We start from the raw sequence: 19,987 nt of genomic DNA, 5'->3' as shown, positions 1-19,987 counted from the left end.
AGCCACCAGAAGCTGGAAATTGCAAAGAAGGATCCTCCCCTAGAGACTGCAGAGGAAGTGTTGCCCTGTCAACCCCTGGATCTTGGACTTGCGATCTCCAAAACTGTGAGAGAATAAATTTGTTTTAACCCATCGGGTATGTTGCAATTCATTATAGCAGCCTTAGGAACTAATATAACCAACTGTAAAAATGAGATGATAGTTAAAAGTTCCATGAAAGCTGATAACAAAGGTACTTGACCTAAACTTGGATGTCAGAAAACTTTTCAAGAGGTCAGAGAGATGCTAAAAGAAGATTCAAGAAGGTTAAGTGGATCCAGACCAAAAAGACAATTTTAAGGGTAAATAAGAAAGAATACTTCTGTGCGTTAAGATTTTATGTGTGCTAATATCTAATTAATATAATTATGTAAATTAAACACTAGCTGACTACAAACTTCGTATTGAGGTTTCTTACTTAGAAACCTCTATGTGACACACAAGTGCTAACAGTTTTCCAAACCAACAAAAAATAAGAGTAAATATAGAGTAGGACTCTCCTCTCTCATGCTTCTGTTAATTTAAGCAGCTGGGAGGCAGGCCATCTGTTCCCAAGCTGAAGAAACACCACCTGTCTTCCCTTATCCGCATGTAGGATTCACTCAGAAACTGCTGGGGCACACTTAACTACACTTCCAGTGATACTTGAACCAGGTGTGTAATCAGCCACCTGAAAGACAGGTGGATGCGTCATGGAGCCTAGACCAGGCCAGTAAGGAAACACAAGAACCAAAAGAGCCATGAAATTAGTACTAGACTAAAATATGATATATTTTCATTGCAGAGAAATTATTTTTGAATTTTGAGTCATTTATCATTTAACGAATGACCCCTGCTCACAGGTACAATTTAAAGCATTTTATAGGTATTAGTTTAAGCTGAACAAATCTACAAAACATATAGCATTTGTAGACCCATTTTATAAGTGAGGAAACAAGCACAGAGAGCTAAAGTCGCCCATAGTCACATAGCTAATAAGCAGCAGAACCAGGATTCAAGCTCAGCCTGCCTTGAGTCCCAAAATTAATTCTCTTAATGACTGCATTTTCTGTAGTCTCTATAATCCCCTAATAACAACAACAAGGAAGTGTAATTATCACCTTCCTTTTACAGATGAAGAAAGTATGGCCAAAAGAGGTTAAGGAATTTACCGTATATCACACAGATGCTAACTATGAAGAGCCCAATGTAATTGTAGGAAGTCAGACTCTGGAGTCCAGGGAATTAACCAGTGTGCTACACTGGCTTCAAATCCAGCTGTTTGCCTTTGCATTAGGAAATACTCCAGCCTTACTCATATTCTTGGTGTATTTATTGGCTCCTTTCCTCCTTAAAGCCATCTATAGGTTTTAGTGTCTGAATAAGGGAATAGTTGCATAGTCTTCATTTTAATCAGAAATATGTGAAGTAGAACTTTACTGCTTCCAGCTTTTCTTTTCATATGTGTTCAAAGAGAAGAAAACAACAAATAGCTAATATCTTTTGAGCTTTCATTATGTGCCAGACTTTGTGCCATGTGTTTTACTTCTGTTTTCCAACTCACCCTACAGAAAAGTCTGCAGGTAGGCTGTTTAATTATCTTCACAGCACAGATGAAGAATCAGAGGCTCAGAAGTGTTAAAATCTTCCCCAGAGTCACACAGCCAATACCAGCAGGGCTAGCATTCCAGCTCAGGGCCATCAGGTTCCAAAGTCCATACTCTTGGCCATAAATTGCTTCCATCTCTTAAATAGAGCTAACTGAAGGTGACTGGTACTCATGAAGAAAGGAACACATAGGAACAACCCAGGTTCCAAGGCCAGAAGTATCCATAAAGGAACATCCTTTCCTTGCAATATCACATGGCTATTTACAGCAAAAACCCGTGATTGTTGGCATACAACCTGAGGTCATCACGACAAGGTTACTGATCCTTTGTTTTCATTATCATGAAGTGTCATCCAGCTTTGCCATTCAAAGACAGTTTATCATTCATCCAGATGTGATAAGGCCCTAAGGAAATGACACTTGCCCAGAGTGGGCTGATTTGAACTTTGAAATACCACATACAATTTATAGGGCAAATTAAATGAGGGTGTGAGACCTGCCAACCAAACCCCATCAAACACTAAGTCAGGAGGTTGGATGTTGCTTATTCTCCTGGTGGTATTCTCAGAAGATACTAAAGACAGTTACCCAGTCAGTACATATGGGACTGGAGTGTGGCACATCCTGCACCACCATTTTGGAGTTGTGCATCCTTGGAAAGTTGACTTCACCTCTATGAATCTGAGACTTCTCATTCTTTAAATGGATCTACCATTAACTCCTACCTTGAAGTATTAATGCAAAGATTAGAAATATTTAGAAAGTGGGTTGTACTTTAAAAATTTCACATGAGTATTGCTGTCCTCTATATCTTGTTAGAGACATGTGCCTGCCACCTAGAGTTAAATGCCCATGTTATATATCTAAGCACTCTTTCCCCAAAAATATTACTGGAGAAAAGCTGATAATTCACTATAACTTATTTTCCTAATCTCACAACAGTAGAATTCCTGATTTTGCAATTTATTTTTGTTTCCTCTAGACCCGTTTCCTAGGACACCTTCTCCAGGTCTTGCTGTGAGGTATGTTCCTTCCATGGAACCTCCCTAGAGGAAAGCTACTCTCTTCTACCAGATGAGGAGTGTTATTTTAGCATGTACCCTAGAGAATGACACATAAACTAATCTTCAGGGTGACTATTCACAGTATTTTAGGTTCTTATGGCTTTCTACCCTCCAAATACAGCACTATTTCCTCATCTTCACTGACATTAAGGGATGGTAGCAAGCCTTAATATCAGAAATCTGTCTCTGCAGAGAGAGAGAGAGAGAGAGAGAGAGAGAGAGAGGATTTAAAGCTGGCTCCCAGAGAGAGAGAGAGAGAGACAGAGAGAGACAGAGAGAGAGAGAGAAAAAAAAAGAAATCTGTCTCTGTAATGGGTTTAGAGGCAAGTCCCAAAGATGATTATAGAATCAGAAAATCTATCATATAAAGAAAAGTGAAAGGTACCAATGTACTTTATTTCACAAAGACAAGAAACTGGCCATTCCTTACTGAAGTAGAGTGGAACAAGAAAAATGAAACTGTGCTGCAGTGTAAGGGATTAAGAAAAACATTTGCAATCTTCTTAAATGTGGATATGAGTTAAATTAGAATTTGTTTTGACTCTCCTCTTTTGGAGAGTTAAAAGATGTGGTTTGGATACATCTATTGAGGACAGGTTGGTTCAGTCCTCCATGTATCCTTGCCCAAGGGCTGACAGATGGATCAAATGACCTCTCAGCATCCCTTCCAGCTCCATACTTCTGTTTTTCTATGATTGTTGAACTAGCATGTTAGCTGAGTCAGATTTGCCCTTGCAGCTTAGTGGAGGAGTCAGCTGCTTGAAAAACAAAACAAAACAGATAGACTCTTTGTCCCCAAAACAAATGCCTCTCTGCCCTGTTCAAGACTAAATTATACTACCAGAGGTATATTTCCTTGAGTCACAAAGTATTTTTGGTCTTCTAGAATTCCCTAAAAGAATGAAGACACTGACACCTAAGAGAAAGTAACTAAATCTTATCAGATCAGAGACCAAGGCCTTGTACCAGACTAAGGCTGGAAATGCAGGAAGAGAAGTTCCCACAGAAAAGACAGAGACATGAATGTAAAGGTGAACTGTGCCTAATTGAAAATGTAGCTCTTGGCTTATGCAGAATATAAGGCTCTTCTCCCTTCCAACTGAGTTCAGTAATTATATCAATGAATGTAAAGCACTATCTGCCAGATATGGAGCTCTAGACAAGGCACTGGGAATGCTACATACAGTAAGCAAAAGAGACACGGCTCCTGCTTTCCTGCAAAACACTGGACTAGTGGTGGACATACAGAGAATTATTACATGGGATCTACACATATACAACAGTGAGTTGCTGATGTCCACAAGGTTCCATTCTAGGTGCTTGGAATGAGGTGGTAACCTGAAGGAGCTTCCATTCCAATAAGATGAAATTACATAATGAAAGGAGCACGAGTTGCTCTAAGAACTATGACCAGAAGACTACCGTAGCTGAAAAATCCAACCTGACATGTGAAGGCTGAGTAGGAATTGATAAAAGGCATGTGTTGAAGAAGGAAGAAGTACCTGGAGAGTGTTCCATTGAAAGTTGTCAAACGTTGTCAATCTACCACAATTTGCTTATATAGTAAAAAAAAAAAAAAAAAAAAGATAACATATCTTTCTTATTCAAGGATTTCTGTAATAATTTTCAAGAATATCAAAGGCATACTTAAAACTATTTTCTCTAATTTTTACCTTGTGACTTTAATGTACGTTAGTTTTTATTACTTGTAAACTATGATCAAATTCTATGTGGATATGATCTAGTTTAGAGGCCAAATTCAAATTAGAGTTTTGCCTGATGATGAAAGCATTGAGTCTAACTAAATCCACGATGTTTGTTTCTGAATGTAAACAAGATGGCATTTTTCACACTGTGACACGGATCTTTCCCTACCTGCACTGAATATGAATTATAGGTTGGTTCCTGCACTATAGGTGGATCTGTGGCAGCCCAGCAGTATCTACTATGTATCAAAAGGAACAGTTACTGATGTCCATATTCCCAAAAATGGTTCCCAAGCCCTGTTAGCCTTCTTACAGGAAGCCAACATCCAATACAAGTAAGCATTCTTTTTCACTTGCTTAATTCATATGTACTCAACTGAATTGAATGAGAGCTGTATTTGGGTTATTGAGTCCCTACAATGGCATTTTAGTTACTATTTTTCAAATTGGGGGAAACAGACATGTTTTGTAACTGTGTTACATTCATCTTTGAAGAGCATATTAGTGTAATGGCAGGATGGCAGTGGGGAGGAACAACATTGGCATCTCATTTCACCATTACCACCAGGTGGTCAGTGTAAACACAGAAAGTCTTCTCTGTGTGAGGAATGAAAAGCAGCCTAGCAATGCTTAGAAAGTAGATAAAAATGCAGGGGCAGACAAAGCTTTCTGAAGGAGCAATGACCACTAAGCAGAGGATGAGCTTTGGGACTTGCAGGCAGAGGGGACAGTGCAAGCAAAGAGAAGTAGTAGTATAATATCTGTAAGGAACTGAAGTGGCTGAGTATTATTAGTATACAAAATCAAGTCAGAAAGTAGAAATAAATGATGCTGGAGAGATTGAGAGAAAACCAGGTTATGGGAAGTTTGATATACAAGGCTAGGAGCTCAGACTAGTATATAGTTCTGCACACTTGTATGCAAAGGGGCCATGTGTAATTGGGGGGTGGAGGGGAAATAGGAAACTATAATAATAGTCCAGGTAAGAGGTTGTGAGGCCTTGAGTCAGGACCAGAGTGTAGTGGGATCAGGAAAGCATTAACAAAAAAGAGTTAATAGGCAAAACCACATGGACTCTCCAGTTGGTTGGTTGTCGGTGGAAAAGGAAGAACCCGAGGACAACCTCAAATCTTCTAGCTTAGGTGTTTGAGTATATAGATTCAAATAAATTTGGATATTTGGTTTGGGTTTTTCTTAGGGAATAGTTAAATAGTAAGAATGGAACAAATGGAAGATAGTCACACATTTCTTCTCAAAGAAGAAATGAGAGACTTTCAGGAGGGAGAACATCAGTGATGCCACATGGTGCAGTAGTATCCAGCAAGAAAAGGACTGACCGGTTTCCTCTGGATTTGGCAATGCAAACTGTGTTGGTAACTCTCACGGTGGGATTATATTGTCAGGAGCAGAATACAGAGAAAGTACAGAAAAGTGAATTGGAGGTGAGAATGTGGAGAAGCAGAGCAGAGTACTGCTCTTAGAAGTTAAAATAAGGTGAGAGGGAATGAGAAGTGACTACAAGGAGATGCACATCAATGACTGCTTGAAATTTGGGATTTTAGCGGGTAGGGGGAAATTTTTGTATGTCTGTAGGCTGAAGGGAGGGACCAGAAGGGAAGGAGACATTGATAGTACAGGATAGAATGTACAAATGGAGGAATGGGTTTGAGCACTAGAAAGGATGCCTTATCCTGAAGACTGAAGAGGTAAATGTGAGTCTAGTTAAGATTATAAAGAAGAGAGTCAACAAGTTGAAAAAGATCATAATTAAGGGCTAAGTTTTTTGTATGGAATAAGAAGCAAAATTATCTACTGAAAGGGAAGAAATGAGCCGAGGTGTGTTACCAAGAGAAAAATTGGGGTAAGAACTAGTAAGAGTGTTGCAAAGAAGGGAGATTGTAGCACTCATACAGAGTTGAGGTTTTGTTGGATTCGGACCACAGAAAGGTCAGGGTGGCAAGGAAGCTGAGGTCCCTAGTGAGACACTATCTCAGGTATTTACCCATGGTGTCAAATCTAGATAGGAAACAAGAAGAGTCTTGGAGGAATTATGTAGTCAAATGAAAGAATCAAGAAAGGTATAATGATCTTTATATTGAAAAAATATAGCATGACTGAGGGCAACAAGGAAATGGAAGAAAAAAAAATCTTGGCAAAGTTAGGCTAAGATTAAGAGTCCTGGTGTAGAACATTAATGCTGTGCCAGAATCGGGTGTTTGTCACGGAGGATATAGCTGAGGTGGAGTATAAATCATTGAGGCTGATGTGATCGAGAATGGATGGACTAAATCACCAGAGAATCATCATAGTAGCTTTGAATCTCGTTGGCCAATGACAAGATTAGAGGTGGACGGATGTGCTCCTGGGACAGTAGTATCAGAGAGTATCCATGAGTTAGAGGAAAGAAACAAGGAATGGCATGATGCTGAAGGCAGGATGAGCTTTTTCTGGAAGTTAGAAGATTGATGGGGAAGGGAATATGGGAGTTCAGGAGAATGCTGACCTCTTTCCCTTCTGGTCCCATGATAGGTGGTGTGGCAAAAGAGAAAGCCACAAAAGAATCTGTCCTTGAGAGAATCCAATTCCCATTAGGGCATGAATACAGAAGGAGAGAGTTCTCTGAAAAGATGAGAATGTAGGAAGTTTATTTATAGTGAAAGCAAGATTCCAGAAGACACAAGGGGAAAGGCAGTGGTGGAGAGATGGAGAGTCAATGCAGGATCTGGGCATAAAAGTGCAGTATAGTGAATTAATGACATGGGAATGAGTGACCTACCTTTCATTTGGAAACCTTGGATTTCGGGGCTGAGAGTCATGTTTGTAAATGACTAACCTTAATTACTCCCAGTTCTTAGAAAATGGTTGTACTGTCAAAACTGGTACGAAGATCCCTGGTGATGTCTGTCTGGTAAGGCCTGGGATGGGCTCATGACTCTGTGAGTCAATAGTGAAAGCCACTGAGTCACAGGGTGCAACATGACAGTGATGTTCCTCCCTGGTCCACACAAATACCTCCCTGCCAGAAAGATAATTACAGCCTTATTAAAGTACTGATATGCTTTCTGCAGAAAGATATTTTATCTGTCCTTCTAGAACAGAGTAGAGTCACAGCTGTGCATAAAACTATTGTTCATATTGAACACATTTTAGTCATCACTATAACTTTGAAGGCATGCTTTGATTCTCTGAACGCCTGGAAGGAAGGTGCTTGGTAATTATATCTATAGGTGCTCAGCAACAACTCACATGCTTCATTAATTATAATTCAGTAGAAAGGAATATACCAGTTATTTTAACAAGTCTCTATTTCCTGCCATTAAATATAGGTCATGCAGAACTGATATAGAATAAAATATCACACTTTATGTCACAGAGAATAGAGTCTAAAAAATGAGTATTTTAAATCAGTTGTCTCCCCATGGAGGACAATCATTTAGAATTATTCATTTTGTTGGTCCCGAGATAATAACATATAAGAGTCTATTAAATTCCACAGGGCAGTAGATAGAGATCATTGTAATTGACTTTATTATTGTAGCCTGGGGTATTTTCAAAAGATTATCATTAACTCTGTAAAACTATACATAATATATAGCTGTAGTCATCTTTAAGGAAGAGATAAAATGACCCCATGTGTCTGGCCCCTAGGTAATCAGCCCCTCTCATTGACATGAAATATGAGATGATTCATTCTGTCATAAAAGATTCAATCATTTTATAAATTAAATACCTGTAAAAATTGGCAGTGGAATTTCAAATGTTGAGTCCTACTCACCCACCCTGGAAGCTTTGGGGACATGGTTTTATACTGAGTGTTGACATCCCTTGGAAAGGTCTCAGTAGCTCTAGTCACTATTATAGTGCATGCAACTAGGGTAGGAAGAATCCATCAATCATAAAGGACCAAGAAAATACAACATTTACAAATGCCATTTTGATCTCCTTCTCATTATTCTGCTGGTGTCAACTATTTGACAAGGCAAATGAGGCTAGACCTGCCACATCACAATTTTTTTAATTTTCAGGTTGATCTTTTAGGGTCTGTATTAAGGTATAGTCTAGTTATTGAATAGAGGCCTATATTAGTTTGCTAGGACTGTCATAACAAATGCCACAGACTGGCTGGCTTAAAAAGAAAAAATTTATAGTCTCATGATTCCAGAGGATGGAAGGCTGAAACCAAGGTGTGGGCAGAGTTAGTCCCTTCTGAATCTGTGAGAGAAGGACCTGTCCCAGGCCTCTCTCCTTGGTTTGTAGATGGCCATCTTTGCCTCCTCATATCTTCCCTTTACTTGTGTAGTAATTTCTTCCCACTTTTAAAAATTGTAGTAAAATATATGCAACATAAAATTTACCATTTTAACCATCTTAAAAATATACAATTCAGTGACATTAAGTACAATCTCATTATGCAACCATCAGCACCATACACCTCCTGAACTTTTCATTTTCAAAATGAATTTCCTCTTTTTTAAAAGTGTGTTTGTTTCCGAGAGAGAAGGAGTGCAAGCTTGCATGTGTGTGACCTGGGAGGGGAAGAGAAGGGGACAGAGGATCCAAAGTAGGCTCTGTGCTGACAGCAGAAAGCACGATGCGGGGCTGGAACTCACAAACTATGAGATCATGACCTGAGCCAAAGTCGGACACTTAACCACATTACTGAGCCACCCAGGTGCCCTTGAATTTCCTCTTTTTATAAGGGCACCAGTCATAGTGGATTAGAGTACATCCTCGTCACCTCAGTTTAACTAATTACACCTGCAACAATCCTATTTCCAAATAAGGTCACATTCTGTGGTACTGGGGGTTAGGACTTCAACATATGAATTGGGGGGGGAGGGGGACACCATTCAACCCATAACAGATCCCCACACACAATGGATTAAACCACATATAATTTACTTCTCCCTCATGTAACAGTCCAGAGGTCCAGGAGCTGTCACTGTGCTACTACAGCCCTCGCTATTGTTATAACTGCCTCTCTTGCTGTAAAGCTGGTGACTAGACACTGGAGTGCTGAATCCAGCCACCCCGACTGCCTCTGCACAGTCACATCTCTGTGACTTTGACATGGTCACGGCAGCAGCAGGAGAAGGCTGCTGCCACATTCTTAACTTCCTATCTTACCAGTGTTCACAAGTTTGTGGCCAGGACCCTAGCTGCAAGAGACTCAAGAAAAAGTAGTTTTTGGGTTCCCGGCTCTTGCAGTACAAGAGGTCCGCATGGAAAGGAGGCAGCTGACCGTATCTAACACAGACACTCAACACACGAGAAAGGAAACAAGGGTCAGCCATATTCTAATATTTTCTTTCATTTGTTTTTTTTCCCTTCCATTTGTATTTAATATGGAACCTGAGAGGACTGATACCAGTGGGTTCCCAGATTTAATTAGCCCTAATCACTTGTTTCCAGAGTGTTAGCCTAAATGTGATCCCAACAGTATAGTAAAATCACTAGATGGGTTTTTGAAACGGACTTATACCTACTCACAGATATTCTTGTCTATACAGGGTTCAGTGTGGCATTTTTTAAAGTTTTTTTTATTTTAAAGTAACCTCTGCATGCAACCTGGGGCTCCAGCTCATGACCCCAAGATCTAATGAGCAAGCCAGGCACCTCAGTGTGGCATAGTTTTTAAAGCTCACAGGTGACTTTAAAGCAATGCAGTTCAAGAATCACTGGCCTAAATGACCAGGCAAATTGTAGGAAATCCAAAAACTAGCCCTATTTAGAGCACTTGGAGATTCTAAAAGGAGACTGAGAAGCATGAGAGTTTAATCATGATTCCATAAGAATGATTCCATAAAACTGGAAAACTGAACAACTTTACATGATAATTTTCCTACTTTGGTGAAAATACTAGCAAACTTGGCTAGAAAATATTAAGATACATCCTTTGTAGGAGCAATTCTCCATTAGAACTATTTTGACAATTCTCTGAATGGGCATTTTATTATGTGATTAGTAATGTTAAATCATTTATCAATTAATGATAAATGATAAACTAAGAATCAATTAAGAGGCATAGGTTTTTTTTTTTTCACTGAAACTCCTGAGAAAATACTGCCTTTCTAAAGGGAACATGGTGGTTCTATCAAGAGCTGCCAAACAGATGTATCAGCATCAGAACTTCATAACTTTCTGATGATAAATGTGAGGAATTGTCCTTACCCTGAGTGAAAACAAGTTGCATTTGTTTATTTTTGGAAGGTCTCTCCACTTTGAAAATAATGCAGAAGCAATATGCCCCAGCTCAATCTTGCAAACATTTAAATATTTTTTTAGACCTTTGAAAACTTTTCATATTGTGTTACCCTATTTCAATCTGGTATTCATAATGTCACACTGGACTTGGAATCTAAAGACTAGAATTCAGGTTCACATTCCAAGTTAAAATGCTGGTTCTGTTCTCACTAGCAAAGTGATATTGGCAAGTTCTTAACCCTTCTGAGTCTTCTTTCCCCACTTGTAAAATTTAAGTAACAGTAAAATCTACCTCAGAGGTTTGTTATCTAAGCTCATGTATGTAAAACACATAGCACAGTGCCTAAGTAGGTATTCAATAAATGAAAATGCCCATACCCAATATTCGGTTCTGTGGCTGCTCAATCAGTGGTAGGTAATTATTATTAATTGAGACAATCTGCTTTAATTTTACGTTTTCATTACCCATTTAAACAGTATCTATTTCCCAAAAGAGAATACTTTCCCAACATTTTGTATTTTTAGAAATGTCATTATTTGCTATCCTATTTTTCATTGATGCATAATTTTCTTTTGATATTGCCTGATTTTTATATGGTCTCCATTCAATTTTCATCATATGTATCATTTCAAATCCAGGATCCTCATAGAAGATCTTCAGAAAATACTGGAAAAGGCGAACAGTTTGCAAACCAAGAGAAATCGAAGATACCTCTCTGGATATAATTATGAAATTTATCACTCTTTAGAAGAAGTAGGTAATCAAAGAAGCTTTCATTGTTTTGTTTTTTATAAGTGCATCTTTATAATTCAAGTCTAATGATTGGGAGAGAAGCGTAAAGACAGAGGCAAGGGCTGTATGAGAACACACATAGCTCTTATGTTGTCTAGCCACCTCAATTCAATCATCCCTTCCAGTAAGCCTTTAAAAGAAGTAGCAAAATAATCTGAATTTCATTTGATTTATCCAACCCACCCCCACAAAGGACATGGGAAGTGCAACGGAAAAGTGAGGGAATGTTGCTATAATTGCAGTCATGAAGACCTTAACTAAAAAGCCATGGAAGATAGATCTAGTTGGAGTTTGAAGGCAATGATTTGGTTGAGGGATGGAATGAACTTTTATGCGTGCCCCACAGCCTCTGCACAGATTGACACCTCCCACAGGCCAAGCTTCATTTGTGGAACCTCAGGGCCTTTTAACATGTCATTTATTTTTCCTATCATTTATTCTATAGCAATTTTATTCCCACAATCACATCTTTTACTGTTTAACTGGACAATAGCTAGTTACCCTTTGAATCTCAGCTCAAGCAAAAACATGGCTGTTTCTTTTCCCCCCAGACTGGATTAGGACTCCCCAGCTCCAACCTCATGTTATTACATGTACCCACAGCACATGGATAGAATATCTATCTTAGTTTTTATACACATAATTGTAGCATTATTTAATGACTTGATCTTCCTCATTAGCTGCAAGTTTCATGAGGACAGGCCATTTCTTAAATGCATTAAAAAATTTTTTTTAATGTTAGCTTTTTTTGAGAGAGAGCAAGTGAGCGAGCATGAGTGGGGAAGGGGCAGGGAGAAAGAGGGAGACACATACTCCGCAGCAGCAGGCTTTAGACTCTCCACTGTCAGCCCAGAGCCCAAGGAGGGGCTGGAACTCAGGAACTGTGAGATCATGACCGGAGCCGAAGTCAGACGCTTATCCAACTGAGCCAACCAGGACAGATCATTTCTTTCTGATTTAACACTGTATCCCCAGTGGCAACCAAATAGAGACCTCCAAATAGGCAGTTGATGACAGATGAATTGAGCAAAGAAATGTCAGACATAGAATTAATGAGATCCTGTTATATTAAGGAGAATTTTTGGTCCTCTTGATAATTACTTTCTTTTCAAAATTATTTTTCACATGTTTCTTGTTTCAACATGTGTTTTAGAAGCTTGAAATTATAAACAATGGAAGTTTTATATAACTTGGCACACAGAAGGGCTATAACATGCACTAGAAAAAAGTCAAATTTTAAAAATATATCTACATAGATATGTACATACATATACATATATATACACACAAGATACGTATATCCTGGTCATTAGACTCCAAAAGAATAGAAAGGAAAGAAAGTATGGATACTTCTCAAAATCTGCTTTTTCAGCACAGACTCTCTTGCACATCATGGAACAGCGGGACAATTTTGTGTGACTTCTTATTCCTCGTAAGGCTTTTAAGTCAGAAATGTCATCCATATTTCTAAGTGCCTTATTCATCCATCTCAAATATTCCTTCTCCTGATGACAGTTAAGTGTATGTGGCTGGATCAATGCAAATCTATCACTGTTCCTGGAGAAATTATTCAGAACGTGCCCTCTGATGGCTTGAAAAACCTTTAAATGCAGAAAACAATGCCTTTTTCTTAGCATCTTCTGTTCAGTGGCAAATTACAATATATGGTACTTTAATAGACACTTTCAAATAGTTTGGATGGTTTTCATGAAGCTGATTTATTTCTTTTCCTCTTAAGTACTTAGCAGGGAAATGGAAATAAATTTTTATCTTCAAAGACAACCCAGAACACATTAATTTTTTGTAAAGTTCAGCCATCAAGATATTAATGATAAATGGTAGACGGTGTGCTTTAAAAAAGGGAACAATATAAAGACATGATGCTACTATTTGTAAAGACAGAAAGTAAAATATAATCTTAAGTATCTTGAAGAAAATTAAAAACACAAAATTGATTTTTGTTCAGCTTTATCTCTGCCCTTTGAGTTCTGAGACCTATTGTTGCCTTTTGTTACCTTTTGTTCTCTGCAGGCTCCACAATTGTGAAATTCTGACGTGGTTTTTATTTATCTGCTTTTAGATTCAAAATTGGATGAATCATCTGAATAAAACTCACTCAGGCCTCATTCATGTGTTCTCTATTGGAAAATCATATGAGGGAAGGTCTCTTTTTGTTTTAAAGGTAATAATAAATTATTAACAAAAATATTTATTAAACATTCATCCTTTTCAAATTTGACTTATGGAGAAAAGAAATGAAGTAGTCTCTCACAGTGTCTCTCTCATACTTCACTTAATTTAAGAAAAAATTTTCCTTATATTTTGGGGCCATATTTAATTTTTATCATTGAGTATTTCAGAGAATGTTGTTTCTAACTTTTTCAGAGTTATTGATGCACTTAAAAATAATGGCTTTCAAAATTATTTGCTGCCTGGTGCTACTTAAGGTGAACCAGTGCAAAACCTTTGTAAGAAGCTATGCATTCTTCCCAGCTGTTGACCCTGCATTCTCTTCTAGCTACTTACCCAGAGTTCTCTGTTCTTTCTCAACCAAACATCTAAAAAGATTTCCCTATAGGGGAGCCTGGGTGGCCCAGTTGGTAAGTGTCCGACTTTGGCTCAGGTCATGATCTTGCTGTTTGTGAGTTATGCCCACATCTGGTTCTGCACTGACAGTGCAGAGTCTGCTTAGAATTCTCTCTCTCTCTACCACTCTCTCTGCTCCTCCCCTACTCACATGCCATGTGTCTCTGTCTGTCTGTCTCTATCTCTGTCTCTCTCTCTCTCAAAATAAAGAAACCTTAAAAATAAAAGAAAAAAAGCTTTAAAAAGAATTTCCCAGGTCGCCTGGGTGTCTCAATTAGTTAAGCGGCGGACTTCAGCTCAGGTCATGATCTCACAGTTCATGAGTTCAAGCCCCACGTCGGGCTCTGTGCTGATGGTTCGTAGCCTGGAGCCTGTTTCTGATTCTGTGTCTCCCTCTCTCTCTGACCCTCTCCTGCTCATGCTCTGTGTGTGTCTGTCTCTCAAAAATAAATAAACGTTAAAAAAATTTTTTTAAAAGAAAAAGTCCCTATGTCACTGTCTCTATTTCTTCACTCCCATTCAGAGTCACTGGCCTTTGCCCCCACAGCTCCTCTAAAACTTATCTTTATAAGATCAGTTATGACTCCTAGTTGGTCTCATTCACTGGCACTTCTCCTGCCCTTCCAGTGGGTTCTGTGCATCCCAGAACTCCATGCTTAGATGTGCTCTCCCTCTACCAATCTCTCTAGATGAACACATCCACCCTATGATCTCAATAATTATTCCAGACTTTTCAATTCAGTGAAGTCCACTTTCTGGAGCTTTAGATTTATGTTCCATTGCCTATGTGACCTTCTCATCTGAATATTTACAAAAGTACCTCAAGCTCAGAATGGTATCAAGAAACATGAGCATCATCCTAAATTCCTCTCCCTATTTCACCACTTCCTTTAAATCTACCACCAAGAACTGACTTTTTTTCTTCTAAATATCTTTTGGATCTACTCCAATTCCTTCTCTTGTCTTCCTCGCAGTTGCCCTAATTTATCTCTGGATCTCTTCTCCCTGGACTTGCAGTAAGGGCCTCAGTACTGAACTTCCTTTCAAGTCCCCCTCCTCTGCCCTCTCATACTCTCATCCATCACTGCTGTTAGTGTGCTTGTGCTCATTCCTCCATGTCTCTCTTTCACATACACACACATTTCTGTATCCACCTACCATTTCTTCCTCATACTTCAAAAGCCCATTCCTCAAAGAGGATGTGCCCAGATTCTCTTCCAAGCTTGAGATGCCTTCTTCTAACTAGTCTGCTTGGCAAGCTCCAAGTCTTACTCAAGTACTCAAGTGTTCCTCCTCTGTGAAAAGCCTTCTCCTACTCCCCAGGAAAATTACACATAACCCCTCCAATGTCCCCTAAGCAACTTATGCATGTTCACATCATAATAATTTGTTGCGTCCATGTCTGCCCTCCCTACCAGCATATAGATTCCTTGTCTTGTCTTCTTTGAGTCTCCAATGTCAAGCATAATGTCCCAAAAGGATTTCCTGAAGTGTTGGTTGAGTGAAGTAATGAATGAAAACTAGATTCCCTCTGAATATAATATTGATAACTACCTATTTATTACTGAGTTAGAAACCACATTTAAGTAATATTGATGCAATAGGATTATAAAGAAAAATCTGTTACTTGATTCTACAAATCAAATTGTTTTGCTTTTCCATTTTGTGTTGTAATAAAATTTGACTTTGTCCACCTATGAAACATAGTTATTACTTGAAGAAATACTTCTTGGGATTTTGATGCTGATTCTCTTGGAATGCTTGGGAGGAAGGAGAATTTAGCATTTTATTTAATGGTCACATATTAAAGGAGAAGCAATTCTATTTAAGGGATTGCCCTTTTTATGTATTTTCCAGTTATTTGTTTTGTAGTTCAGGCAATAAAGTCATTGTTTCTGCATAAACAAGCCTGCACCTCTGAAAAGATAGGAAGTCTCTTTACCTTTTTTGTGGGTTACCTAATGAATCAAACTATAAAGAAGAACTATGCTGAAACCTTATTAAATTATGCTCATCAGTGAATCTAAAAGCCTGACTTGGTTACTGTGAATACTCTTGTTTTCAGCTGGGCAGAAGATCACGAACTTACAAAAGAGGTGTCTGGATAGACTGTGGTATTCATGCAAGAGAATGGATTGGTCCTGCTTTTTGTCAGTGGTTTGTAAAAGAAGTAAGTTAAACCCTTCATACAATGTCCATTTCAGCGAATCAGTGCTTCCCATGTGTCTTTATTCTGTTCAAGGAGCAAAACCAGCAACTTGAAGCCAACAATACCTGATTGAATGATAACACCTTGACTTTGCTGGGTCATTTTCATGTTTCTAAAGAACCTCTTATGACCCTGGCTTAGTTTATCCTTACCTGTGCCCTTGGAGTTTGGAGTTGCCAACTCTCATTAAAGAGAAATAATCAGAGTTTCAGAGCATTTATGAAGCTGTGGACAAATTAGAAACCAGCCAGGTAGCTGACAGGTGGCAAAAAGCTCACCATCCAATTTATGGTGCTCCAGAGCGGTTTCTCATACCACTAGTACTGGTAACAAAAGTGGAGAAGCCTAAGGAAATGAAGGATCTAAGCCAGAAAACAACCCTACAAATTTCTTTAGGCCTGTACATATAGGGAACCATTAAGAATACAAAAGATCTTTAAATATTTTAGTTTTACTTCACAGTACTTTGTGGGAAAATTATGTGCCCTGCTGAGGTTTGTTATTTTGAGAGCACTCCTAGTCTTGAAAAAAATGTCCCTCACAAATGTCAAAGATGTACTAAATTTGCAAAATCTGCCTCTCTGCCACTACCAAACCCACATAAGTTTCCTTAATTTTATAAATATATAATACAAAATTTTAAACTATTTCCACTCAGTGTATTAAATAATTCATATTTTTAAAAAATAACACTTCATCCTGGTAGGACAAATGTAAAATCTAATAACAAATTAACTGTATTACCTTGTGTTAAATACCCATTGTTGGTACATGCAGCACATTATTTGCTGTCTTATGTTTCAAAAGGGAAAGCAGGAAAAATGGTTACATATAGAACATCTATTGTTCATAAACTGTGATCCTGTGTATCATTGAAGAACATAAGAATACATCTCCCAAACATTTGACCTTACCCCTACATGTGCTTGCTTTATTTGTTCATGTGGTTATTGTCTGTCTCTTTGTATACCACTGCCAAGGGCAGAGACTCTATCTTGTTCATTGCTAAATCCTTAGAACCTGGAATACCACCTGGCATTTAATCTTCAAATATTTGTTAATGAATGAGAATAATGACAATCCACTAGTAATGATGTGGAAAGATTTCTGGGAGATGACTTGTCAAATCATCTCATAGGATATAAATGGTAGCACACAGATGTTTTCAGTGCACAATCTGTAGAACCATACCTGGCAGCCCCGTAACTCAGGCTAAGTTTCCAAAGAAGAAGTGGACACAGTTTAACCACAGAAAAAGGATGAAGCATACATAATGACAAGCAATCAAGGGTAGTTGATTTTGGAGTAAGAGCAAGAAGTATCAATTAAGTCTAGGCTCTATTTCACCGAAGATGAGTAAGGAAAAGCGTCATCCCTCTTTCACCAGGTCATCTTCAAGCATGTATGTGAGTCTAGCCATTTCCATGTCTCTCTCACTCTTGTTTATGGCCATCCACCTGCTCCTCCACTAGGTCACTTAAATCTCCCATCTGGCTCAGGGCAACAACCAAAAATTGAGAAAAGAAGCCTTACGGGTCACTTGTCCTTGTGTCCTTGTGGAAGCAATGGGGCTGCTAAAGTGGTAGCAGAGACTGGAGGGCATTGAAATTTACACATTACAGGCTTCTAGGAGATGTTCTCATCTTGCTTTGAAGCTCCCCTTCCTGCTAATGGTGGTATTGGGGACTAGGGGAAAGGGAATGTCAAAGATTTAAATAACTTTAAATCTGCGAAGCATTAGAACATTGTCTTTTATACACTAACTCAGTTCCTTGTTAAATTTTCAGTCTCCCAAAATAGGTAGGAGGCTGCTGGTCTAAGAAGAGGATCCAGTTAGTGTCTCTTTCACAGGCCACCTCCCCTGTACCACAGAAGTCCCATGACCACATCCTAGGCTCTCAACTCATCCCATTTCCATGCCTTCTCCAGGGGTACCAGGGAACCTCTGGGCTTGCTCTGTGCCTTCTTGGAGGCTCTGGAATGCTGTGTCCAGCCCTCTCTCTGCTAACTCATGGCACACTGCCAGTTGTCTTCTCCTGCCTTTGCAGGTTATTGGCAAGTGAGGGTCTAGTGATGTGATGTCCTCTCGGAGAGAGACATAGGGTGAACAGAGCAGAGGTCCTCTTTGTTACATTTTTTTTACCCCAGTTTACTAGATTCTACCATCTCTTGATTTCTCTTTCAATCCCTTGAGAAGGGGTCGTATCTGAAGCCAAAAGTTTGGCTTCATAGTTTTGTTTTCTCTTTTTCTTGAATGCTTTCCCCAAACTGAACAGCTTAAAACAACATTTTTGACCTGACAGTTTCTGTGGGTCAGCTATCATGGTGTGACTAGCTTTGTACCTCTGGCTCAGGGTCTCTCCCAAGGCTGCAGATGATGCCAACTGGATCTTCAGTCATCTCAGGGCTTGTGTGGGAGACACCTGCTTTTGAGCTCATTCACATGGCTGCCAGCAGCCAGAGGTCCCAGGGCTGTGACTAAGAGACATTAAATCGTTGCCACATGGGACTCTCCATAATACAGCTCACAACACACCAGCTGGCTTCCCTCAGGGTAGATGAGAGACTGAGAGAGAGAGAGCATGGGCCCAAAATGGAAACCAGCCTCTTTGTAAACTAACCCCAGCAGTGACATCCTATCACTTTTGCCCTATTCTGTCAATTAGAAGTGAGTCAGTAGTTCCAGACCATATTCAAAGGTGGGGGTGGGGGTGATTACACAAGAGTATGAATACCAAAGATGGGACTCATTGGAGACCCCTTAGAGGCTGCCCACTATACTTTGGTGGGACTTTCCCCACAGCTACCACCATAATATTTGCATCCTTACTCAATTGTGAACTAGGACAAAACTTATCAAGCCCTTCTGGGATCTTTACAGATATCAGATTGCATGCAAGTTACTTGCACACCAGTTAGTAATTAGACAATCCTGGACTGGAATGCCAGTTCTGCAATTTACTAGCTGTATGATCTTATGGCAAGTTGTTTAACCTCTCTGAACCTCAGTAATAATAATATGCAACACATAATGGGTTATTGGGAAAATTAAATGATATAATACATGTAAAAGATTTAATAGAGTGCTTGACATATAATCACTTAATAAAATCAACTCTCAGTAGTAGTAGTGTCAGCAATTTGGTATTATTTTTTATATTTAACAAACTTTCATTGAAAAATACTACCTCAGTCATACTGCTATAGGGAACTTGACTATGAACTATGTAGTATCAATTAAATCATAGGGTGGATCTGAACTAAAAGGAACAATGGGTATGGCTTGAGGGGAGAGCACAGTTGCTATTGTGCTGTGGTTGTAGGCATGGATGTCGGTTGCTTGGAAGCTAAGTGAGACCTGTAGGTGATCCCAGGCCCCAGAGCCCTCCCAGCACACCCCTGCTCTTTCTGGAGATGTAGGGGAGCTCCCACCCTTGAAGGCAGCTGGAGGCTGGAGGCAGAAGAGCATGACAAGAGGCAGCTTATTCCTGTGGGACAAACTGGACCATGGGTCTAACTGGGCCAGCCTCTGGCTAAGGCAATGAATTTCTGTCCTTAACTTTTAGAGCTCACTCTCTGCTGTCAGAGCCACCCTCCAGCTTTTGTGATCCCTCTCCTCACACAGAAAGACCTCATAGAAAAAGGTGGTTCTCTGAAATTCCCTGCCCAGGTCCTCGGCTATCTTCTTGTAGAGGCTGAGTTTGACAGGTGGCATTCACGCTCCTATACATCTTGGGAAGTTGCTTCTCCATTTCCACACACTGTGTTTTCTCCTCTGCCAACTTTGTCTCCAGTTGC

General features: G+C 39.3%; 1 protein-coding gene across 1 annotated transcript in view; it reads left to right on the top strand.

Moving 5' to 3' along the window:
- CPA6 (carboxypeptidase A6) overlaps positions 1 to 19,987 on the top strand; it is a 332,547-nt gene that overhangs the window by 248,788 nt on the left and 63,772 nt on the right. Inside the window, exons 3-6 of the mRNA XM_029923746.1 lie at positions 4,608 to 4,732; positions 11,241 to 11,355; positions 13,475 to 13,576; positions 16,046 to 16,150. Of these exons, the coding sequence (XP_029779606.1) occupies positions 4,608 to 4,732; positions 11,241 to 11,355; positions 13,475 to 13,576; positions 16,046 to 16,150 (447 nt within the window). The remainder of the gene's footprint in view (positions 1 to 4,607; positions 4,733 to 11,240; positions 11,356 to 13,474; positions 13,577 to 16,045; positions 16,151 to 19,987) is intronic.

The sequence above is a fragment of the Suricata suricatta genome, chromosome 15 (genome assembly GCF_006229205.1).
Source record: "Suricata suricatta isolate VVHF042 chromosome 15, meerkat_22Aug2017_6uvM2_HiC, whole genome shotgun sequence".
Taxonomy (NCBI): Eukaryota; Metazoa; Chordata; class Mammalia; order Carnivora; family Herpestidae; genus Suricata; species Suricata suricatta.
This window is presented reverse-complemented; position numbering and strand designations above follow the sequence as displayed.